Source organism: Macaca mulatta, chromosome 15 (assembly GCF_049350105.2).
Source record: "Macaca mulatta isolate MMU2019108-1 chromosome 15, T2T-MMU8v2.0, whole genome shotgun sequence".
Taxonomy (NCBI): Eukaryota; Metazoa; Chordata; class Mammalia; order Primates; family Cercopithecidae; genus Macaca; species Macaca mulatta.
In genome coordinates this window covers 41,141,931-41,168,300 of record NC_133420.1, presented here as the reverse complement: position 1 = coordinate 41,168,300, position 26,370 = coordinate 41,141,931, and the positions used below count along the sequence as shown (strand labels likewise).

The 26,370-nt window shown below is 41.3% G+C and overlaps 1 protein-coding gene across 6 annotated transcripts in view; it reads right to left on the bottom strand.

Moving 5' to 3' along the window:
- ASTN2 (astrotactin 2) overlaps positions 1-26,370 on the bottom strand; it is a 985,877-nt gene that overhangs the window by 690,460 nt on the left and 269,047 nt on the right. For 2 of the 6 annotated variants that reach the window (XM_015116965.3, XM_015116967.3), the window contains exon 4: positions 7,662-7,814. The exons of 2 other annotated variants lie outside the window; for them this stretch is intronic. In XM_015116965.3, the coding sequence (XP_014972451.3) occupies positions 7,662-7,814 (153 nt within the window). The remainder of the gene's footprint in view (positions 1-7,661; positions 7,815-26,370) is intronic. 2 more of the 6 variants (XM_015116966.3, XM_077968219.1) reach the window with 1 other exon arrangement.

The window sequence follows — 26,370 nt, the reverse complement described above, 5'->3', positions numbered from 1 at the left end:
TAGTAAATGAGAAATAGGGAAGATAGTGAAGAGCTTGTCAAAGTTTGGAGGAGGTATGCACGACTTTCATTTGGGAAAAATTTGAAAATCCTTCACGAAGAAAATGACTTAAAGGTCTTTTTTGAAAGAAGAGTAGACTTTGCATATTGGCAACAGGAAAGAGGGAGAAATTCAAGTTGCAGAAAGAGCATAGAGGTGGAGGTAAAAGGAGTTATTTCATCATAGACTCAGGGCTGGTCTCCAGGTAGTTGTGTCTGCCCAGTTCTCCTTGTAACCCCTATAACTATCTCATGGTTTAAGTGTAAACTCATTTTGACAATGCAATGTCAAAACTTCCTTTGTCAAAAGGGGCAGTAAACCTAAACCCCACCCAAAAATCCTTGGTAGGAAGGGAAGGCTGCTAAGAAGGATAAAGGGTAGGGAAGCAAAGATGGGGACAAAAGAAACAAAGAAAGATCAATCCTGGGGCTGCCTGTTCAATATTTAAGAGGAGCAACAATCCATTAAGGCAACTAATTTAAAGTCGCTAATGTTTCTATTTTCTTCCAACTAATTGAATAATTCATGGCCCGTTACTAATGAAAATTATATATACATACACACACACACACACACACACACACACACACACACACACACACACACACACATACAACACGCCTGGGTTCCAGGGACAGTGTCCCACAGTAAAAGCACATTGAAGCTTATCTATCAAGAAGGATAAAGGAGCCGGAATTTGCTTCTCCTCCCAAGTGTGGGATGCTGCTGGGAAATGTGTGAGCAAAATCCAGGGTCTGATTTTGATGGAGGATTTTGTGGTTTCCCATCTTCCCACTGGCACCTGCCTGGATCATATTTTCCCCCAGATATTCCCCTTACCCCCTGCACAGCTTCATCCCCATGTGCATTTGCATATTTTCTTTCTTCTACTAGCAATGTCTTCACAAACTTCTCTTTAGTTAATGCATTACTTAAGATTACCTGCTCTGCGAAGTCTTCTTTAATTATTCCCCCAGTTTACTAAACACTCCAAGCCAGCCCACACAACCTTCATGTATCCATTGTGGTGCAGATATGTAATCCCCTGCTTCCTTCAATAAATGGTGAAGTACTGGTAGGCAGACATCTAGGTGGCATATACTATATATGCATGGCAAACTACAAACATTGAGAGAGGATGCCTTAAAAAATGCACAGAGCACTGTCCAGTGATGTAACACTGTGGGCTCCTGACGACATGGGACTGGCTCCCTGGGGTCAGCTAAAAGCTGAGGGGACAGTGCTGATTCATTCTTAACTCAGAGCGGGAGATGCCTCACCTTCTAGGACCTCATAGTTCCTGAACACCCTCACAGCAGCGCTGATGACACAGAAACACTGCCAATGCAAGAGAAGCTGCACGTACTTCCTTCCAGGATCTAGACTAGGTAGGTATAATTTCACAGCTGAAAGATCTTAGTCGTGGTAGCTAAGAGTAGAGCTCAAGTCATCTGGGAATTTAAATGTGGGATCTGAATTCATAGCTCCACTATGTACTAGTTGAGTAAACTTAGACAAGTGACTGAAACTGTGTAAGCTTGAGTTTCCTCCTTTGTTGAATGGGGATAATTATAGTACTTACCTTATGGGTTATTGGGAGCTTTTAAATAAGATAAAATGTGTGATGAGCAAGATGTCTAGAACGTACCAAATGCTCAATAGATGGTAGGCACTGCATCCCATTAACCCTTTGCGTTCTGTGAACTCCCAGCTACCTCCCTTTATCTATTTGCCCATCTCCATCCATTCATTAATTTATTCATACATTCTCCCATCAAACCAATTACTATCCCATGCCAGTTCCCTGTTAGGCATTCATTCTACAGAGAGAGACACAAATCACTGTTTTTTCCACCATGGGACTGTGAGAGCTGAAGAAGGTGACAGATGTATTTACGATGGACTGCAATAAGGGCAGTGATAAGAAACAGTACTGGGGCTATGAGTGCTCAGAGAAAAGAGTAGCCCGCTCAGCTGTGGTGGGGCTGAGAAAATGCTTCACAGAGCAGACGCTGAGGCTGGATTTTGAAGATAAACAGCAATTTTTTGCCTGGAGCGAAAGGGTCGGGAGGAGGAAAGAGCCTTTCAGGAAGAATATGATCCGCACTCGGACCTAGAAAGCAAGGCACACGGCAGAAGCGAGAAGCAGCCCGTGTGCTGGAAGCTGTAGGACACAGTGGGTTGGGGGTCAGGAGCAGACAGAGACAGGGTACAACCCAGGCAGCCTTGTGCAGCAAGAGATGGCAACTTTTAATCCCATTCAACAATATGCCCTTTATCCTATTGGTTCTTGTTTCTTTAATAGGGTAAGTGTATCTCTGTGAGGTAATAATACTGACAAAAATAAGACTAATAATCATAGCAGTGATGAGATTAATAAATAACACAATAAAAGAGCACATATATTCAGTATGCAAATTCTGTCTGGCTCTGTGCTAAATGCTTTACTAGGATTATCTTATTCCAGCCTATGGAAATCCTTTGAAGATGGTAGCATTCTCATCCCCTTATAATCAGCTAAATCACAGTTCTTCTTCCTGGGACATCAATACTATATGAGGAATTGAGCAAATGTTAAATTAATTAACTGACAAATACTATAACATAACTTAAACTAAAATAAACATGCATATACTATGAAATAAAATGGCATGATCTTTTAAAAGATGAACCTGAAATGTGGACAGATTCCTTTGAGCATAGCTGCAGACCCTTTGGGGTTAAGTTCATTTTCATCTGCCTTTAAGAAGACTTCAAGAAGCTCAAGAAGCCTCCAGTGCAAGTGACAGAAAATCAGGACAATGTTCTAGGTGGGGGAGGAACATGGCCAAATTTAGTGTGTTTTCAAATGATCACCCAGATGCTAGGGTGGAGTATACATTCCTCTGTGACAAGGCTGCTGCAGGAATCTGGATGAGGGACAAGGAGGCCTCAACCAAGCTAGAGGCAATGGCTCAGGAAGGCGAAGATGGATTTATGAGACTCTGTAGGCCAATGGGCAGGCCTTGAATGACAGTGATTGTACTAGCTAGTCCTTACCGAGGGTGGAACAGGGGACAGGCACTGGGCTAAGCATCTCTTGGGTATTAATTCGTAACCCACATGTGATGTTGGTATTATTAGCACTATTTCCAGAAGGGAAAACAGAGCTCTTTTTCATTTGCTAAAGAGCATTTAGTTAGTCAATGGTGGAATTAAATTTCAAATACGAAGTCCCGCTTTCAAAAACCACTACCTAAACTAAATGAACCCATGGAATTTCTTCTGCACATGCGAAGAAATCCTCCTCTGCTTTATGTTAATACCACTCCCCTTTATATTGCACATGAGAGGCTGGGGAGTGGTTCCTTAACAGCGGCCTCATAAAACCCCATCACTAACATGAAGTCAGCAGTTCAAATCTCCACTAGCCTTCCTCTGTCTGACTAAGAATGATGCACTTCAGCCTCCACCAGGCATCTCAGGAAGAAGCCATAGCTACACAAATACCTTGGGGCTGCTTTTAACCACGTGCTCAATTCCATGGCACTGGTTCTCGGCTACCTACTCCATCTGTTGGGAACTAGTGGGCACCATGGCCCAGGCGTGAGGCCTAAGGAAGCAGAAAGAGGGCAGGTGCTCCCAATCTGGACCAGGCAGCCCATGGCAACCTCAACGGCAGGGGAGGGCAGAAACAGTGAAAGACAGAGGATGCAGACCAACCTATTTGGGATTTTGGAGGCTAATGGAACATTTCCAAAATTGTGTTCCTATAGATGTTTCTGTTCCACAAGTCATTAATAAATGTTCCAGTGGGAGTAATAAGAGTTTGCAGTCAATATAGTATCAAGACATCGAGTTAAACAAAGCAGCCCAGCTTTCTGTACTGCAGGACTTCTCAGAGTTTTTAATAGACTAAGATTCATTGAAGAATCTTCAAGAAAAAGAGGGAGGGTGGAGAATTTCCAACTTTCTTTTTTTTTTAAATCATGAAATTCTTTTGTCCAAGAAAATCTTGATGGGCTGTCTTGGGTAAGTTTGGAAGTATAGGGGTGACATATACTGTCCTTACTCTTCTCCTGCAGAAATTGTATCCCATGGCAGCAGCAAAATCACAAGCACATTGTGATTAAGCTGTTTTGGAAATTGCTTTAATAACATCCACTTGAGCACATTTACTGTGCTACTTGTCAGTGAGTCTGTCTAAGAGGGGAATAGAATTCTCTGGGCATCGGTACCAGGAGGCTTTGGTTTATCACAGATTCCTCTTGCACCATCAATATGAAAGTTATAAAGCTGAGCCATTTTCCAGTGATCTTTGATGTTAATACACTCATTTACTCAAAAAAATTTATTAAGCCATTTCTATGCGTTAGATTTATAAATATGAAGCTTATATTTTAGAGAAGAGGACAGAAGACAAGCAAAAATTTAAAAATTTTAGTCTGAACTACTACTGTGAAAGAAGTTAAAAAAAAAAAAGGATGACGTAAGAGATAGTAGCAGGTTGGGGACTGAAAGGAGCAAAAGTGTAGATTGGGTAGTCATGGAAGCTGGTTTTTAGGAGCTGACATTTTAAAGGCGTGAAGGGGCTGGCTAGGAGAGCAGCTGGGGGAAAGAAAGAGGCATGGCAAGGAGAAGGAAGAACAAGTTCTCAGATGCTAAAGAAGGAACCGTTTGCTGTGCTCGTGAAACATGAAGGAAGCCAGTTTGGCTGGAGCACAAGGAAGTGCAGAGCAAATGATGTTCGAAAAGAGGGCAGGAGCCAGAGCCAGATCCGCAAGCCAAGGTGCAGAGTTTGGATCATATTCTAAGAATAACAGAAAACTGTCAAAGGATTTTAAGCAGGGGAGGGGCTTTCTCTGGTTTGTCTTTCTAAAAGATCGCTTTGGTAGTTTTGAGGAGCCTGAATGCAAGGAGGGTAGAGTTGTAAGGAGCAGTTAATAAATGACAGTGGTCATGATGGTGACAAAGAGGAAGGACAGATATGGAAGAGATACAAATAAATTACTTCATGCATAGTTATCTGAGACCCCATCTAACTTGTAAATTAAAATAACTTAAAACATATTTTTATTAATAGTTTGACTACGAAATTCTTCTCTAAGAGGGGAAACATGTTAAAGTAAGTGCCAACTTTTATGCAAAAATACTTTCTATGTGACACTGTTTATCATGATGAAATACTAGGAGCAGCCCAAATGCCTAATAGTAGGGGCTTAGTGAAGAAAATTATGGTGCATAAAAATAATATTTTTGAAAAATTCATTGACATAAAAATGTTTAGAATGTAATGTTAAAAAATGAATTCAGGTTGGTAACGAAGGGGAAAAAGCTACAGACTTGGAGTCAAGAGTGTTTATGGAGTATGTATGTGCAGAGAAGACTTAGGAGGGGAATTTCTGGTGAATGATAAAGAGGTAAAGATGGATAGGTAAAGCTATATGAAATTTCAAGTAACCCTAAATGCCTCACCCGGAACAAACATAAGATTGCATGTATTCATTTCCTGATGCATGCCATCTGAACTTTCCAAGGTGGTCTACATTCAGCCTTTTATCAGGTCTTCACAACAATCTTCTGATGTAGGGCTTGGTATCTTCATTTTATAGAAGAAGAAACTGAGGTTCAGGGAGAACCAATGACACTTCCAAAGTCATGCAAGTTAAAACTAACTTGGGCAGGGACTAGCACACAGACCTCTCTGACTTTAAGGTGACTACTCTGCATCACTACAAAATGGTTTAAACCTGGGTTTTGCCATGGGAGTTCCCAAAATGAATTCCATCATTTTCTTCTGCCTCAATTTATGACCTCACAGCTTAACATGTAGAGCTTCGTTTTTTTACAGGATTCAAGATTTTACAAGATTAAGAATTAGACATCCTCTCAACAGACAGCAAACATCTATTATGTGTCAGACACTGATTTAGGCCAGGAATGTAAAATATTAAGACAATCTCTACCTTCAAAGAACTCTCTGTCTAGCTAAGGAAAGAGCCAGACAAAAGAAAATTATATCACACAAAAATGAATCTAGTGCTTAATACATGTATAAAGGAAAGCTGGGAGGATTCAGAGTGAATTGTGACTGCAAATCAACAATGTCTTCATAGAAATGTGCCATGCATGTTAAGCTCGAAAAGACAGGTAGAATTTCATTAGTGTATTAGGTTGGTGCAAAAGTAATAGCACCAACATAACAGTACATAGTGGTTAAGTTAAAAGGTTTGAGAATCAGACTGCTGGGTTCTCCCTGGCCCCACAACTTACTAGAATGTCCCCTTGGACAGATTACAATAGTTGTTTGTACCTTAGTGAAATTATCTGTAAAATGGGAATTACCACTGTATCTGCTTCATAGGGTTGCTGTGAGAATCAAATGAGATAAGATGTGTACATCATTTAACCTGCTTCTTGGAATAAGTTAAGTGTCAATAAGTGCCAACAATTACCCTTAGGGGCCAGAGAGGTGGTTTCATGCAGAGAGCATGGCATGGGAAAGAGCACTGAGGACAGAGCACATCAATCTAGGAAAGACAGTGGAGACCAGAGCCCTGTGTGGCTTTGAGTGTCATCTTCATAACCGGAACATGTCTGAAGGTGCTAGATAACCACTGAAGCTGTGGGAAAAGGGGGATGACCTGATCAGAGCCAAGTTACAGGAAATGGAGAAGTGAGATGCAAAAAGAGGAGACTACTACCTTTTCTGTCTACTCAGCTGGAGACTACTGAGTAGATAGAAAAAAATGGTTTGGAAATTAAGCAGGGACAAGTTGGTTTCCTTCATATACAAAGTCACATAGATAGTAGAAGAAGAAAGAAGGAATGAGGAGGAGAAGGAGAAGGAGGAAGAGAAGTAGGAGGAGATAAAAATGAAGGAGGAGGAGATGTAGAAGGAGAAGGAGGAGGAAGAAGAGGATAAGGAGGATAAGGAGGAGGAGGAGGAGGAGGAGGAGGAGGAGGAGGAGGAAGAGGAGAAGGAGGAGAAGAGAAGGAGAAGCAGCAGCAGCAGCAGCATCCGCGAGGAAAAGGAGCAGGAAGAAAATATCTGCTTTTTAACAACTGCTGGGTTAGGAACTGTGCTGAGATATTCTTACAACCCTGTGAGACAAGAGTGGCTTGGAGAAGTAGAGGGATTTGCCCTGAGTGAGATAGCTAGGTAGCAGCAGAAACAAAAGTTGAATTAATTCTATCTAATTTACAATACCACTCTTGATCATTATGTTATTCAGCCTACTAAAAAGTAGGCTCAGATCCCTGTTTCTGGCTCCCAGTCTAAGGATGTCTCCTACTAGAATGCTCTGCCACTTTGTACTCTCTGACCAGCGACAACGTAAAGAACATCTACTCTGCAGAGGTCCTGGTGTTACACACTTTCCATATATAGTTGCTCATCTCAGTCACTGTAAAATTTATACGATCCATTCTCATTCTCAGCTGAGGCACTTGGGGCTCAAAGAGGTTAGCTCTGGGTGTAGGGAGCATAGGTCTTCAGCCTCCAAGGGGATTTATCAGGGAGAGAGTGGCACACGTTCTATAAGCACAGGGAAGCAAGGGAAGAAGGCACAGATCTTCCTAGCATCTTTGGAATCAGGGAACAGCCTTCTGACTTCCTGGCCAGATGTGCCAGGAGGGCCTACCTCGAGACTTGCTCCTCCGCTTCCTCTTTCCTGCCGACGTGCTGCGCAGGGCTGGTTGCAGCTGACCGATCTCGATGGGCGTGTTAGCGCGGAAACTCTCCTTGAACTTCTGCATCAGGGACTCCACTGTCTCCTGAGTCACCTCAGCTGCTGCTATAAGGTAGCAATGGAGCTGAGGTTAGGGCTTGAGCCCACCCTCAGCCCCTAGAGCACTAGGCCTGGCCACCCTAATTCCTTGAAACTCCCTCCCTGACCCATTGAAGATATAGAATCACAACCTATCAGTCTAACCACAGACGTATCTGTTGGATTACATACTTATGTATTCAACATTTACTATGTTCCAGATACTGCTCTAGGCCCTTGAGACTAGAGGGCTTGGTAGTGAAATGTGAGACACAATTCATTATTCAAGTAATTCTTATTTCAATAGGAGACATATCTAGACAATTCTAACATTGTACAATAGTTTTGCAATAGAAGAGTACAAAATTCCAGAGGATCACTAAAAAGGGTCAACTAACCCATCTGAGAATCAAGGTAGGCTTCCAGAAGGAGGCAATATTTAGGATGAGACCTTAAGGATGAGTAAGAATTAGTAAAGAAAGCAGGATCAGGGTGATGTTGGATAGACCAGAGAAGACAGCATCCTGGATGGAAGGAAAAGTATGTATGATGATCTGAAGCCAGAAGAAGCATGGTGCTTGAGCCATGGAAAGTAATTTATGGTAGTTGCAAGGGAGCTTGCAAAGAGATGAGGTTGGAGTGAAAAGGACATCTGGTAGGCCACACTTAGGAGTATAAATTGTATCCTAATGGCAAAAGGTAATCACCAAAAGGTTTTAAACAGGAAATTGATGTGTTCAAGTTAAGTCACTTTGAAAACAATCACTAACTAAAATATGGAGAATCCAAATTGAGGGAGGAAAGGAGGCCTGGACTGATGCTTTGGAAGTAGCCAGCCAAAGGCAATGGTGGCCTGAACCAGGGCAGTGGCAGCGAAGGTTACACAGTATCTTAGGACACACAACAACAGCACTGTGGATATGTCGATCACTTAGCAACATAAACCCATTTTATTGAGGGGACGTTGAAGCCCCAAAACACAATATATGACTTGCTCCAAGATAGGAAGTAGCAGAGTCAAGCCTTCTAACCCCTTGTCCAATATTCCATTTGCACCAATACTTTCCAATGAACTGTTAGTAGCCACATTTCCAAAAAAGTTTCAAAATTGAAACTGGTAGAAAGTTCAGTACATGGAGAAAGTAAGGTCAGAAGGTCAGAGAGAAAAAGTTGGAAGATAAAAGGAAAAAAATAACAGAAAAGCTTGAGAAGGAAGGAAAGAGGCAACATAAAAAGCAAGGAGAGAAAACCAAAAAGAAGAAAAGAAAATCTGCTGAATAGCCTCAGTGCCTTTGTTCTGAGAAATTCCCAAAGACAGCCCTGACTTTGAAATCTTCAAACTTAGCCCTCCCTCCATCTATGTCTCCAGAGGTTCAGAAATTTCTTCTTCAGTTTGAGCTACCTGCTGTCTGATGCCAAGAGATGGGATGTGCCAACGATTTCTGTTTCTTTGAAGGGGCTTCATCAGACTAGACAAAGAAGGCTCCTGAACATCCCAGTATTCATTTCTAAGGAGCTCCTGTTTTCTCAGGGAAGCTTATCAGCTTAGACAGATGTGTCTGCAGAGTAAGTCAGACCTAGAGGGCTTGCTCTGGTATTGGGCTTTGTGAGAAGTCCCATCTTGAGGGTGACAGGGAAAAGGTATGATTACTAAGGAAGAAAGACAATTGACAGTAAAAATGAATCATGTGGTAGCATTACAGTTTCCTCATCTGCCACCTTTGCTCTCTCTCTCCACAGATATCTCAATTAGGTGTACTTGAAGATGAACCAAGAAGATTCCAGACATGGGTTCCCTTCTCCAAGCCTGGGATGAAGAATCCTCCAGCTATAGCCTACAGTACAATTCCGAGAATCAATGACATGCCCAGTTTTGATTCCTTAAACCCAGAGAGAAAAGTGCTTTGCTCAAAATTGTAACAGGTGGGTTACACTTTGGTCAAAAGTCCAGAATAAGCCACAGTTTGGAATCCTCAAAGGGAATGACCCACATAGGGTCTGTCAATATTCATTCATTCATTTCTGCATTGATTCATTGATTCATTCAGTCAACAGAATTTACAGAAAAAAACTTTACATACCAATGCTGCGAACCAAAGACATAGCTTAGTTTGGGCTGCCATAACAAAAATATCATAGCTTGATTGTCTTAAACAACAGACATTTATTTGTTTCACAGTTCTGAAGGCTAAAAGTTCAACATCAGGGTGGTTTTGGTGAGATTTCTATTCCTGGCTTACAGATGGCCACCTTCTCCTCCCTGTGTCCTCACTCTGTGGGGGAGCAGGGAAGGAGAGAGAGGAGAGAGAATAAACTCTCCCTTCCTCTTTTGATAAGGCCAAAGTTCAATCAGATCAGGACCCCTTCTTTTGACCTCATTTAATCTTAATTACCTCCCAAAGATTCTATCTCCAGACACAGCCACAGATCAAATTGTGTTCCCTCCTTCCCCAATTTACATGCTGGAGCTCTAACTCCCAGTGTGACTGTATTTGGAAGCGAGGGTTTTAGTAGGTAATTAAGGTTAGATGAGGTCATAAGAATGGGATCCCAATCTGATAGGATAGGTGACCTTATAAAAAGGGTAAGAAAGAAAGACCCCACTCTCTTCCTATGGCCACACACTGAGGGAAGGCTGTGAGAGGACACAGTAAGGGGTGGCATCTGCAGGCCAGGAAGAGGACCCTCGCCAGAACTCAAACATGCTGGCACCTTGATCTTGACTTTTCAACCTCCAGAAGTATGAGAAAATAAATTTCTCTTGTTTAAGGCACTCAGTCTACAGGTTAAGTATCCCTAATTCAAAAATCTGAAATCTGAAATGCTCCAAAATCTGAAACCTTTTGAGCATGGACATGATGCTTTAATGTCATTCTCTGAGGCAAACTTGTCCAACCTGCAGCCCAGGGGTCACATGCAGCCCAGAGCAGCTTTGAATGCAGCCCTAACGCAAATTCATAAACTTCCATAAAACATTAGGAGATTTGAATTTTTTGTTTTTTGTTCATTTGTTTTTGATTTTTGGTTTTTAGTTCATCAGCTATTATTAATGTTAGTGTATTTTATGTGTGGCCCATTCTTCTTTGAATGTGGTTCAGGGAAACCAAAGGATTGGACACCCTGCTCCAAGGAAATGATTTTGGAAGCATTAAAAAATTTTTCTTTTTAGTTTTTGTGGGTACATAGAAGGTGTATATGTTTATGGAGTAAAAGAGACATTTTGATACTGGCATGCAGGGTGAAATAAGCACAGCATGGAGAATAGGGTATCCATCCCTTCAAGTATTTATTATTTGAATTACAAACAAACCAATTATACTCTTCAAGTTATCTAAAATACACAATGGAGTTATTATTGACTATAATCACTCTGTTGTGCTATCAGATAGGCCTTATTCATTTTTTCTAACTATTTTTTTTAACCCATTAACCATCCCCGCCTTCCCCATATCCTCTCCAAGGGAATATTTTGGATTTTGGATTAGGGATGTCCACTGGTATGTAAAATGCAAATATTCCAAAATTAAAAATAAAATAAAAATCAAAAACACTTCTGGTCTCAAGCATGTTGGATAAGGGATACTCAGCCTGTATTTTGTTATGGTAGCTTGAGAAGACTAAAGCACAGTCAGACGGGTGGTTAGGGTTTCAATACAAGAATTTGGTGGGGAGGTGGACACAAACATTCAATCCATAACGAGGTAAAATAGTGAATAAAACCACACAATTTCCTCATGCTTGCCATATAGATAAGAAGACCAACATTAATTAATAATTGACATCTGAATGTAAAATTTACAAGTGATATGTTCTCTAAAGGAGAGATGAAGGATGACATGAAAGGCTGTATTAGAAGACTATGAGCTAGTCTAGGAAAATCATGGAAATTTGCTCCAATGAAGTGAGCAGTGTGACTAAGGTCTTAGAGTATAGTTAATCGGATGGAGAGGAAGTAGCAGGGATTGGGAGGAGTGAAGTGAGGACAGCAAAAGAGGCAGAGGAAACAGTCTACACAGAGTCCTCTCGGGGAGAAAGAATATGGGAGGGGCTGTAATCTGCAGCTGGGGCCGAATCACTGAAAGTAGGCAATGTGAAATAATACTGGAGAAAAAAAAAAAAATAGAAAACCCTAATCCTAGCCCTAACCCTTGAGGCTTTGTTAAGAACAGGATGCTGAAGGTTAGACTGGAGAGTGATGTGATCAGATTTGCATTTAGCAGGAAGATTGCTGATTGCTCTGGTAGAAGAGAGAAAAAATTTACTGGAGAAGGACAGGAATGAAAGTGAGGAGACCAACCAGGAAGACAATGTAGTCATAAAGAAATTGTAGTATGCGATGGTGGCAGCCTGGCATACGGTCGCTGGGGTAGAGACAGAGAGTAGATAGAGTAGTAGAGAGAGTAGACACAAGTAGCCAAGTACTAGACACAGAGGAGTGGGCAAATTTGAAAGTTACAGGTAAAACGTGCTCAGAAGGTGGAGACTGATTGATAAGGGAAAAGGAGGGATTAAGGATGACTCCTGGTCTCCTGGCTTGCACAGATATGGATGATGGTTCCTCAGTAAGAGAAGGAACATTGTGAGAGATGACATTTGAGAGGAGTGAACACGAGTTTTTGTTTGTTTGTTTTGTTTTTTCTTTTTTTTTTTTGAGATGGAGTCTCTCTCTGTCACCCAGGCTGGTGTGCAGTGGCGTGATCTCAGCTCACTGTAACCTCTGCTGCCTCCTGGGTTCAAGCAATTCTCATGCCTCAGCCTCCCGACTAGCGGGGATCATAGGCGTGCACCACCATGCCTATACTATATATAGGATTTTTAGTAGAAATGGGGTTTCACCATGTTGGCCAGGCTGGTCTCAAACTCCTGATCACAAGTGATTGGCCTGCCTTAGCCTCTCAAAGTGTTGGGATTACAGGCATGTACAGGTTTGTTACAAGGTAAACTGTGTGTCAGGGGAGGTTGGTGTGCAGATTATTTTATCACCCAGGTAATAAGCATAGTACCTGATAGGGAGTTTTTCTATATGAAAACCTCAGAATGTCTTTCAGATGTCTAAGTGGAGATGCTGGGTAGACAGTGAGTTATGTGGATCACACACACACAGGAGAGAGCTGGACTCTATGGAGACTCAATACCTGCATTCCTTAGAAAAGGTAGACAGTGACCGTGGGTAGTGGCTGAGAACATGAGCTTCTGTGCTGGCAGAGCAGAGGAAGCAGAACCTCTGCTCATTCCTGGCTTCTGCTGGCTGTTCTCCATTCACACTCCCAGATCCACCCCCCACCCTCTGCGCTGTGCCACCCGCTCCTTGTTCGATGGCTACTAGTTGGGTTTGGCCCGTGGGATGCCCCAGAAAGATATGGGAGGAATTTGAAGGTATTTCTTTCCTTTCTCCCTTCCTGTTTCAGTACCATGTTTCCGATAGAGACTGAGATTCTCAACAATTACAGCTTTCTGCCCAGTGTCCCTTTTCCGCAGTCCCAGTTCTCACAGGGTCCAGTAAAACCATGTCTTCTCCCAGTCTCTCCAGTTCTAGAAATCAGTAGTGGCTTCCCGACACTTCTGGTCCTGGTACCTTGAAATTCCTATGTTGATTCTTTTTACTTTGCCTGCACCTCTATAAATAGCCACTTCATTGAATTCTTTTTTTTTAAAAATCCCATTTGAAGCTGTGTTCTTTGTCCAGCTGGGACCTTGACTGATATATCATTCAGCTTCCCTCTTTTTTTTTCATGGCTCTGACATTCAACATTTCCTAAAGGTCAGCCTCTTTCCATTTTATAATTTCTGTTTTCTTTCTTCTAAGCTGATACAGATTTGACTGGCTGGGAAAAGAAGGCACACAGAGAAGGAAGGGGTGCTCCCCTGAGCTGCAAGGGTTTCTAATCCCCACTGTAGCAAATCCCATCCATCTGTTTGGCTGCTCTTGCCTCAGTGACAGTGCCAAGAGCCCAGGCAGGCTTAGAGGGGGAAGTGCTCTGAAACCTCTCCACGGCCGATTTCATCCTGCATACAACTCCCCCTATCCATGATCCCTCCCGACCCCATTCAGTAGCTCTATCAATATCAATATATCAAGTTGTCCAAACAAGCCACATTACCTCCTGGTACCCGCTGAGCTCTGACTCCCCAGAGCGGCAAAATGCTCACCCATCGCCTGGATGAATGCAACAGATGGTGCTTGATCTGAGCATCGCGGCAGGCCCAGGAAAGGGAGGGAGGGGAGGGGAACGCCGCCTCTTTCTAATTGACATATGAGAGATTGTCAAGCTTAATGGTAACAAACCACTGGGGCCTGAGGAAGAGAGCCCTGGTACCCAAGCCAAGCTAGAGAGACAGGAGAGGAAAGGAGAGAAAAGACAGGAGGGAAGGGGAGAAAAAAAACAAGAATGAAAGAGAGAACTGTGCTCAATAATAAAGAAGAGAAGACAAGAAAGAGAGGGTCAAAAATGAGTAGGAAGGAGCGGAGAGGCAGAACACAGAGGGGAAAGGCTAAAAAGGACAGGCGAGGAGACAGGGAAAGGAAAACAAGAGAAAGAAGAAGGCATAAAAGTTCACGGTGAGGGATAAAACACTACAAACTGGGTTCAGTGTACACTGCTCAGGTGATGGGTGCACCGAAATCCCACAGATCACCACTGAAGAATTTACTCATATAATGTAATACCACCTGTTCTATGAGAAAAAAAAATTAAAAAGATAGAAGGACTAAGTTCTAGTGTTCTATAGCACTGTAGGGTGACTGTAGTAACCAATAATTTATTGTATTTTTTCAAATGGCTAGAAGAGAGGATTTTGAATGTTCCTAACACAAAGAAATGACCAAGCTCTGAGGTGATAGATATGCTAATTATCCTAATTTGATCACTGCACATTATGAGCATGTATCAAAATATTATACCGCATCCCATAAGTATGTACAATTATTATTTGTTCATTGATATTATTTTTAAAAATAAGGCATAAAAGAGGGTGGACCCCGAGTCATTTTGCAAAGGCATAAGTGTTGTGGGGGTTTCCAGATACCAGGCAAGCCTCAGCTTCTACCCTGGAGAAGAGGCACGACACATTGTGTCTACACTGATACTCAAAAACTGTACATTTAAACTGTCATCCTCAAGACCAGCCTGGCCAACATGATGAAACCCCATCTCTATTTAAAATGCAAAAATTAGCCAGGTGTGGTGATGCATGCCTGTAATCCCAGCTATTCAGGAAGCTGAGGCAGAGAATCACTTGAACCTGGGAGGTGGAGGTTGCAGTGAGCTGAGATCACGCCATTGCACTCCAGTCTGGGTGACAGAGTGAAACTCTGACTCAAAACAAACACACACACACCCCCCTACAACTGTTATCCATGGTTCTCTTCCCCACACAACCACCCAGGATGTTCCACCAATGAAATGCATATGGGTTTGAGTTGAAGTTCCAGTATCACTTTGCTCGCCGTCTTTAATTTTTTCAGACATCGGTCTGTGACATAAGAAAATTCACATTTCTTGAGCACCAATTTTTTGCTAGGTAGGGAGCCTTGTATTTCCTTATGCTTTCTCACTTGCTCCCCCTAACAACCTGGAAAGGTAAGTATCAATAACTTCCGTTTAGAGATGAGGATAGCAAGACTCACACATGTTACCTGGTTTTTCGAGGTCATGCAGGTTAGAGACAATAGAACTGGGATTTGGACTCAGGTTATGGTGACTCCAATGCTCTGGCCTTATCCATTGCTGCACACTATCCATTGCTGCACACTATCTGGTTAGCTTGGTGGGTGGGGATGGGTATCTTAATTATGGAGTTTGGATGTGATGCTTCTGGGCCTGGATAGCTTAGCTCTGATAGCTTAGCTCCTCTTCAGATCACCTAGGCACAGAGCCCTAGGAAATCTGGCGCTGGCTGAAACCAGTGAGTGGCTTGACTTGATTGGAGATTAGCCCGCTATGCCAGTGGACCCTTGCTCAAGACTGTCCACCAAGGAGGTTCCAGGGCTGACCCATGTCTCACTGCAGAACTGTACTAAGAGAACCAAGAAGCAGATGGACATTGACCATATTGCCTAGTGCAAGTGAGAAAGCTCACTCGAGTTCCAGTATCAACTCTGCATGTGCATGGCCTGGAGTTACTTCTTTCACTTTTGCAATCCTTGGTATCCTCCTCTGTAAATGTCTGCAGGGTTCTTGGGACGATTAAATGTAATTATGTACCAAAAATGTCTAACAGAGCTTCTAGAACATAGTAAATGCTCAAGAAAGAGTAGTCGTTATTCAGCTTTCTCTCACTAACCTGTCAGTTTCATGACTTTTCATTTAACTCATTCTTTCTCATTCATTTTGAAATTTTTTAGCCACTTTGCAAACTCTCTTAGAAATTACACATTCCCCCTTTCGTTCAAATGTGAAAATAGAGGCATCAAGAGATAAACTCATGATAAAGTTAGCAGCAGACCAAGGACTAGCACTCAAATCTCCTATTCCACTACTCCTTCCTGCTTTCCCAAATTTTAGGATAATTTTAACCTCAGATCTTGTGATAGTTAATTTTGTGTGCCAATTTGCTAAACCATGATACCCAGGTATTTGGCCAAACATTATTCTAGGCATATCTGTGAAGACATTTTTATCTATATTTTTTTAGATGACATAAACATTCAAATCAATAAAATTAGAGTAAAACAGAACATTCTCCATACGGTGCAAGAGCCTCATCCACTCAAATGAAAGCCTTGATGGAACAAAAACTAACCTCTCTGAGTTAGAGGAATACACTACGTTTGGACTTGAGCCGCAATATCAACTCTTCCCTGGGTCTTTAGCTTGCTGGCCTACCTTACAGATTTGGAACTTGCCAGCCTCCACAATCACATGAACCAGTTTCTTTCTTTTCTTTTCTTTTCTTTTTCTTTCTGTCTTTTTTTTTTTTTTTTTTTTTTTTTTGAGATGGAGTCTCACTCTGTTGCCCAAGGTGGAGTACAATGGCACAATCTCGGCTCACTGCAACCTCTGCCTCCCAGGTTCAAGTGATTCTCCTGCCTCAGCCTCCTGAGTATCTGGGACCACAGGCATGCACCACCACACCTGGCTAATTTTTTGTATTTTTAGTAGAGATGGGGTTTCACCAAGTTGGCCAGGCTGGTCTCGAACTCTTGACTTTGTGATCCACCTGCCTCGGCCTCCCAAAGTGCTGGGATTACAGGCATGAGCCACCACACTCGGCCTGAATCAGTTTCTTAAAATAAATCTCTGGTTAGATAGACAGATGAAAGGAAATAGAAGGATAGAGAATATATATAACTAATAGGGTGTTGCGTGTGTGTGTGTGTGTGCACGCGCGTGTGTTTGTGTTTTCTTGGTTCTGTTTCTCTAAAGAACTCTGACCAATGCAACCTCAATTTGTGTCCTCAGGCTTTGGACTTGGCATAGTCAAATGCCAGGACTTGGGGCAAGGTGATAAGAGAAGACATCTTAATCCTAAGGAACACCTCAGCTGGGAAGACCCAACGTAAATGCAAAAAAAAAAACCATCCAATTTGGAAATTGTGAGAGTCCATTCACTGAATACAATATTCCAGATATATAGAAGTCACCTCTTCCTGAAAAATAATAAGAAAGAAAACAACTAGTGTTCCTTAGGCAGATGAGAATGCTTCACGACTAGAATAAATTTTAAACCCAAGCACACATTTTAAAAAATGGCTTCCTCTTTCCAACTCTCAGGGGTAAAAACTGATGGATTGAATTTTCTCTCATTTTAGTTGTTCCTCCTGCACATTTTCTTAAACCTTTGGTGCCTGGCATAGCTTATCTTCAAGCACGTGCCTGCAGACAAGACAAATGAACAAAAAGGAGCAAATATAAATTGGAAAACTTGGGAATAGCCTTTTCTTATATACAAGATCTTGGGCCTGTCAGTTAATACTGCAGACTTGTAGGGTGGTCATGATTCCTGCTAGGAGAACTGCATTGAGTTTGAATGATGGAATTAAATGTAGTGATATTTTTCTCTGTTCTGTTAAAAACACAATACCTTCCAGGTTCTCTGGAGCTGGCTTCACAGTCCCTAGCCAGAACACAGATGGTCTCTAAGATTCTCTCCAGTTCCATCATCCCGTGTTTCTAAATGTAAATGAATGTGCTTTCATGAAGATGAATGCAATAAATACAAGAAGTGCATTCTTCAGTTCGCAAAACACTTTCACCTCCCTCAACTAATCTTATCCTTACAAACTGAACTTCCATGTTACAGAGACCAGAGAGATAATGGACATCCCAAAGGTTGGATGTTGGAGTTGATACTATAGGCCCACAAATCCTTTTCAAGGAAAAAAGGGTCAAGTAAGTAGACAGCTTGGGTCTAAGGCTTCTGGATCACTTCATTACCACCTTGGTCTCAATGTGCAGGAAGGGAAGGCTTTGAAATCAGCCACAGTCTCTTACCAGCTGTGAGACTTGGGCAAATAACTTAACACTCAGAGTCTTAGCTTCCCTAACTGTTAAAATGAGGCTTGCAATTCCAAATCTAATAAGCTGGTTTAGGATTAACTGAGATGCTAAATGCATATCACAGTGTCTGATACACTGTAAATACATTTTTAAGAGACAAGGCCTCATTCTGTCATCCAGACTGGAGTACAGTGATACGATCTTATAGCTCACTGCAGCCTTGAACATCTGGTCTCAAGCGATCTTCCTGCCCCAGACTCCTGAGTAGGTGGGACTACAGGTGCACATCACCATGCTTGGATAATTTTGTTTTTAAAATTATTTGTGGAGATGGGGCCTATGTAGCCCGGGTTGGTCTTGAACACCTGGCCTCAAGTAATCCCTGACTCAGCCTCCCAAAACACTGGGACTGCGGGTGTGAGCAACCACACCTAGTCAGAGATTGAGTATATTTTTATTGTGCCAAAAAACATTTTTAAAAAGAGATAGAGTCTCCCTATGTTGCTTAGGCTAGACTCAAACCCCTTGGCTCAAGGGGTCCTCCCACCTCAGCCTCTTGAGTATCTGAGACTAGAGACATGTCACCATGCCCTGCTATTTGCAATAAAATAAAATAAAATAAATAATAAAAATCTTAAACCATTAGTCATAGCAAATCCAGATCATCTGCTCAGCATGGACAGTGGAATCCAATGGGAATCAAAGTCACTAGCCAAATTCCTCCCTCCCAAATCTAGCCTGTCCATGACTTTACAGGGAGGCCACATCATATGGCTCAGAACTCCGTGGAACTAGAGCCACCTATACCTTACAATGGAGTTCTTCATTCAACACCATTAGTGGGTGCTGTATCCAGGGGCAGGCACTGGGGACACAGTGATAAAATGAACACTGTCCCTTTTTAAAACAGGACACTGTTTAGTGGAAGAGGGAGGTAAAGATAATGAAAACAGAGTGTGCTAAATGCTTGGGTAGAGAGCAAAGCATCATGAGCATACTGAAAACCTGTCTTCTAACTCCTTTTGCAAGTAGAAAGGCTATAAAAAATTTCCAGAGAAAGTACCAACTGATCAGAGCCTTAAATAAAGGATGTGGAACCCGGGAAAGAAGATGATAGAAAGCGTATTATGAGCAAGAGAAAGGGGCAAGGGTTATACAGAAAATTCCACACACTTTGGTTCTCCTGGAGCTTAAAGTGAGAGACAATTTTGTTACCAACAGAATCCATCTTCAAGCTAGGAAAGAGAGCCTGCTATTTTCTACCCAATCTTACTTCTCTTCCAAGACCCTCATTTAAAAATTCCCCCGCTTTTCATAGCCCTACTATCCAGCCCCACTCTCCTTTCTGACGTCTGTTACTGTTATCCCAGATACCCTGGGTGCAACAAGAGCACAGTGTAGGGATCTGGACAGACTTGGGCTTGAGCCTTCATTATATCTCAAACTCATTATGTGACTTTGGGTAAGTTCCTTTAAGCCTCAGTTCCTTCTCTGAAAAATGTTGAGCATAAATCTTCCTCAAGAATTGTGGGGTTTCTTCTTTTGGTATTGCTAAAATTCAATGTAATAATATAAGCAAAGTGCTTAACACACTACCCAAACTGGATTAAGCTATCAATGAATTATAGCATTTATTATCATTATTGTTATCTGGCTTAATCTAGATAAGACTGCAGAGGGTCTTGCACAGAGTCAGAGCTCAACAAATACTAATCTCCCTTTGCGGTAACTGATCGCCTTTGACTCAACATTGTCCTTTCATGTTCAAATTTTACTATCCTTCCTAGATCCTGTAACACCTAGGGTTATCATCTCCATTCTACTTCATCCAATCACATTCATGGTTACACCTTGGATCTTGCCATGATTTGGAATCTGGATGTGGTTGCAACATTAATTCCAAAGACACAGTTTCTGCTCATGGTCTTCTGTCTGTTCTCATGTCTTGCTCTTTCATGCTTATCAAGCTTGTGTTTTGACCTCCACAAGATCACTAGGTCCTGAATTTAGGTATATTGTGTCAAACACTTGGGAGAATATAAAACTGTTGCTGACAGATTTATATTAAACTGTTATATGCCAGAAAAAGTTGCTTTTCCAGCAGCTGGTTGGAAGAAAGGCAGAACCCCACTCTCCACTTTTAATTCCTTCCTTTCTTGAAATTCTACTTCCTCCCAGTTTCACTTCTTCCTTAAGAACTTGAAGTTCTCAGGTTGATTTGTTACCAGGATTCATCTAAATGTACCATTCCTATTTTCTAACTCTATCTCAGTATTCAGATAATCACAGTAACAGTAATAACATTTACTGTTTATGGAGTGTTTACTGCATGACAGTTATTAGTTTAAGGTAAATACAGCCATCATTTTATGTAATCCTCATAATGTCCATGGTACATGGAAGTATCTGCCTCATTTTTTTACACCCAATTTCAACTCCACAACCTTGCTGCTGCCTCAGTGTAGATACAGTACACTTCATTGCCCCTTGACTTGGGCTTGGCTATGTGACTTGCCTTGGTGAATGGTATGTGTAGGGAACTCAGGATGTGCTAGTTATGAGCCTGGGCTTCAAGAAGCATCACATATTTCTACTCCCACACTTGCATCTGACACCACCAAGAGGAGGGCTTGTCATGGCTAGTCTGCTGGATGAAGAAGGAAGAATGACTCAGGGTAGACTCATAGCTCTGCAGCATGGAGCAGAGTCACCTTAACTCCTACAGTCTGGGTCCTTGACCCTAGCAAATCTTTAAATGATGAGCAGCGCCTGTGAAATGAGAGCAACACTCCATTCTATCCTCCTTTCTAGCCTCAGAACTAGTCAATATTTATTATTTCACGACACTAAGATTTTTAGTTGTTTGTTATGTAGCATTGTTGTGGCAGTGACTGACTGAAACACAACCTTTCAAGATACATATCATTATTTCCATCTTATAAATGGGTGAGTGAGGCACACAGAGGTTAATTAATTATTCAAGGGTCATACACAATCTTTGAATAGCAGAGCTGCACAAATATCCTCAAATACTACTTTAGGGCTTATTTTGCAGTGGGAACAATAAACATGATTTAATAAATTGACTTCCATATGGACGAGGGTGAAAGAAATGGTCCTCCTCATAGCCACCTTTCCTTTAGACCACGTTAGTGATAATTGTGAGGATGATCCAAGAATTGACAATCACCTGAAACTAGAGGTATCCTTCATCAGTGGCATTAGAGACTGTTAACGCATCCATTCAGTTTTTAGAGTTGAGCTATGCTTGCCAAATGAATGAACAAATGTTTCCAGGCGTGTATGACCAGGCACTCAATGAAGGGTATAAAAATATGCATTGTGACATGAGTATATTACTTACCCATAATATGGCTGGGAATGGGGATGAGGAGAGAGCAGAATGTGGAATTTGTATAAATTCTCACTACTTCAAGTGGCAGATTTTCCACCCATCTTCCTTTAAACTAAGGCGAATATTCCCAGTGCAATAGGGTGGTTATAAAGTTAAACATATGTAAGTCAACTATAGCAAATGGTAGGGATGTTAGAGTAAAATTAATGCAGCCACATTATAAATATGTCCTATTTCTCAATATTAAACTCTTAAAAATAGACTGGCTAAATATATAGACAATAATGGATTGAGGCTGAGTTGGCGTTACTATGAGGCTTGGAATTTTCCATTTAATGGCTTATAATTTTCATTTCCCATTTCTACATGACAGTAAGAGCAGGTTTGCTTCATTATTCATGATTACATGCCGCCACCATCAACAAAAACCCAAGCAGGAAGCTAGAGAGTAACATTGCGGTTGTAGCAGAGAATCCTGAATTGGAAACTCAGTAGATCTGGAATAAGAAGAATAGCACTCAAGTTCCATGTTAGTTGCTGTGTGACTTTGGACACTTCACCAAGCCTCTCTCAGCCTCAGGAAATTAAAACTCCTGTGACATCTATCTTAAAGCATTTGGTAAGCTAAGTCATTATAAAAGTTTGCAATATCATCACTTCATTTTTACTAGTAAACCCTAGTTACAAATTCTGCTTAACAGGTCCTTAATTAAAAACAGTATACATACAAAAGGATGAGACAAAACAAATGGTTAAAACATGTGCAAAATTATTTTATTATTTTATATATAGCAAGATCCAAATCCTGGGTCTGCCTGTTAGCATCTGCTTACTCTTGAGTACAATGACATTGATGTTCTGAGCCTCTCAGTTGTCCTTTGTTTACTAAATGGGGATAAAGATACATATAATAAAGATTTAAATAAGAAAACTGTAATATCATTCACTCATTGTGTGTTTAGTGTTTACTCTATACCAGGCACCATTACCTCATATGCCACTCACCACAATCCTAGGAAGTGAGTGACATTAAGGAGAGAGCCCATAGCTTGTCTGACTTCCATGATCTTAACCACTCTGAAATACAGGAAGAGGAGTAAAAGAAGAGTGTGGAGGGAACAGAGAAAGGATCAAACTGTGGAGTGCTGGGCTGTCCCAAGCATGTATGGAGGCTGCTGTATAGATATGGCATCCCATATGCATCTCAGAAATTGTTTTTATCCCATGGTAGATAATCCTGAATTGTCTTCTTCTTTTCCTTGTTTAGCCCTGGTTAAAACTGACTCAGCTAAATATTATAGATAACTCCTTTCTTCCCTATTCCCTTCCCAGAGAGCAGCCACAAAACTGAGCTGAGGCAGTAGAGAGGACAGGAAATCAAGTCTTCAGCAGAGCAGAACAAATTCCTTCTCTGATGTTTTTTGGTGAAATAATAGAGATCCATCCTAGGGAGCCATTTGCACAGGGAGCCTGCATGTACGGGTGGATGGGTCTTGAAGAATACTCTTATATTGCTAGATGTGCACAATGAGGTAGAGAAATGTGATAAAAAGAAAAAGACAGAGAGAGAGAGAGAGAGAGAGAGACAGAGAGACAGAGAGGCTGTGATAGAACCTCAAAACCAAGCCCCTCTGGGCAACACAGGAGACTCTGATAACCTTGGAAGGGAGCTCACACTCCAGGCGCTGTTCTGATAAGGGTTACAGACTATCAAGTGCCATCTCTCTTCTCTGAGTATCCTCCTCCTCTTCCTTATCCTTTATCTGTCACCTATGGATTTAAAGCTCCAGACATTGGACCTGAATTAGAGGTAGGTTTCCAAGCAGACTTTTTTGCAGTCCACACCAATAATGTAGATTTTATAGACACATATTCAGCTGGACGTTTTCCTCCTAACTTTTCATTCAATAATTTGGGCACCAGAGAGATCAATATGAGTTAACAGTAAGGTGACCACTAAAGTCTAGAACCAATAAGAGGACAGTTTTACTCTATTGCTCAGACCATACCTACAGGAGTGTGTTGAGAGATGAGTGTTACATTAAGCACATTATTAACAGACCAGAGTAGGTCCAGATATGAGAAGCTAGTTTGACACAGAAGATTGTAATGGTATCATGAGGAACTACAAGACTCCAAGGGAGTAGAAATTAGCTGCCTTCAATTACATGAAGGGCTGTAGTACTAGCACCACTTCTAATATTAATGCTTAACATGTGTATTGCTATAGCTGCACCCCAGGCTCTATGATGCACGCATTATGTATGTTATAATTACAAGAACTAGTATCTTTTGAGTGCTTACACTGGGCGAGACATCTGCTAAAGGGTTTTGAAGTTATAATTTCATGACATTCTCTATGATGCTGCAAAACAAACACTATTTATAACTCTCTTTAACAGATGGGAAAACTGATCCTGAGAGAGATTAAGGTTCTTGACTAATGCAGGGTTTCTCAACTTTGGCACTACTGACATTTGGAGCTGGCTAATTCTTTGCTGTGGAAACTGTCTGAGGCATTGTAAGGTGTTTAGCAGTATTCCTGGCCTCTATCAGTTAGACTCTAGAAGCCCTCTCCCCAAGCTGTGACAATGAAGAGTGTCTCCAGATACTGACAGATGTCCATTCAGATTGTGAACCAATGGACTAAGGTAACAACTATTATTTTATGAATCTACATCTAGAGCTTTCTAACTAAGGAAAGAAGACCATGAAGAGGTGTTAACCAGGTATAAGCCAGCAGTGACAACACATTGCAAAAATGAAAACAAAAAACAAAAATCCCAGAAAAGATTAAAGCATTTGATAAACGTAAACTAAAAGGCAGGTCAGACCACTGACAACGCTTCAAGTCCATTATCCTGTGAATTTAAAACTTGGGGTTCTTATTTTTATTCAGTTTTTCAGTAACTGTAGTTTAGTAATTGTAGAGGAAGATAAAAATCTTAATTTGAAACGTCTTCTCCTTAGCAGAAACCTGAAGAAATTCACCTTGCCTCAACATGTATGAGGTTGGGAAGTTGTCACTCCCAACTCCCTTTATTCACTCCTCCAGCACATACACACAGACATACAGACCTACATACTCTTGTCCATGCCTCTGGGCTCAAAAACAATTGATCTGATTCGTTATCTAGCTCTCGGCAGAAGAAAGCTGAGATACAATAGCAAGTTATCAGCTGTGCAGCAAATTGGCAAGTTTCCACTGGATTGTAATAAGTTAATGATGCCCAAGAAAGGAAGACATAGACAGGAGGGAAGCCCACAGCCTCCCACCTGTCTCTTTTCATGGCCAGAACATCTATCCCCTAAGCTGTATTTGAACACAGAGGAGGGAAGCAGAAAGGAGACATGCACATCTCTAGCAATTAGAGACTGGAAGGAAAAAAGACACATGGATCCAAGTTAGCAGGAAGACTGCTGGAAGCCAATCATCCAGGTGGCATTTCGGAGTCAGTCCTCAAAAGAGCCTGATGCAAGGAATTATATGCCAAGATGAATTTAAATTAAAGCTGGACCAAGTTGGGGTGGACATCAAAATGAATTCTTCAATTAACTTATATGACTCAGGCACTGAAATAAAAATGAAAAGGGGAGAATATGGACTTCCATATCCAGAAAACCAAGTCAGATCTATCTGTCTGGGTGAGTTTAGCCTTCATCTGCAAAACAAGGACTGAAGCACACTTTGAGTGTGGTATATCAAAAGAGAATGAAAGTTTTTCTTAGGTGGCACACATAAAGATGCAGAAGTACAAACTCATTTTCAACTCAGAACCTGATAAGTTATTTAGTAAGACTAGAGTTCAGTTTTCCCATAGGGTTGGTGCTATAGATGAGATGAGAAGGAGCGAATGACCACGTAATGACGGGGCTTAAATGCCAAGCTATATATTTGAAGTTTAATCTGTAGAACAGGGATATATGAGAAGGCTTTGATCAGGAAAGTGACACTGTCAGAGATACACTTAAGAAAGATCAATGTAACCATAAGTATGGAACAAGGATCTTAGGGAAAAGAACGCATCATGATAACAATGAGGAAAAGAGCTGCAATTTATTAAGCCACATGGCAAGTATTGGCATTTAGCACAGTGCCAGTAACTGTGCTAGGCATTTTACCTGAATTTCCCAATTTAATACAACAGTATAAGGTAAACACTTATACAAAATAGAAAAATAGAAAAAACTAAGCCTATAATTAAAGTTGTGCTCAAAGTCTCAATAGTAATTATACGTGTAGTCAAGGTACTAAGGCAGTTCCACCACTAGTGACTATGCATTTATTCAAATAAACTGTGCAAGTCCAGATACAAAGTTACAGATTTTGACTACAGCAATATCAAAGGAAACAGAAAACAGGATATGCATTTAGAAAAGATATGTTTAGGGGTTAGAATGGGAAATAATGAAAGGACTTAGATATGAATTGGAGGAGACAGAAAGAAGTCAAGATTGCATTCTGATTTTCCTATTAGGAATGCCATAGAAGTATGATTTGAGAGTTAACTATACCCCAATATATCCAGAAGTTGGTTGGATGTTCCCCTTTGCAATTACAGACAGATGACTTGTCACTGATATGTTCCTTACCATGATCAACTTATCTTCAGAACTAAATCAAAACTTTCACCACAGAAAATTATAAAATGTCATGGCATGAAGAAATTTCCACATTTCCTCATCTGTCTCAGTGAGTGCACGGCAGAAGGGCATTGGGTGAGACCACGTCCCAGACTCTGGGATTTTATCAAGACTAGAAAGTTCAGGCAGATAGCCAGGAAGAACA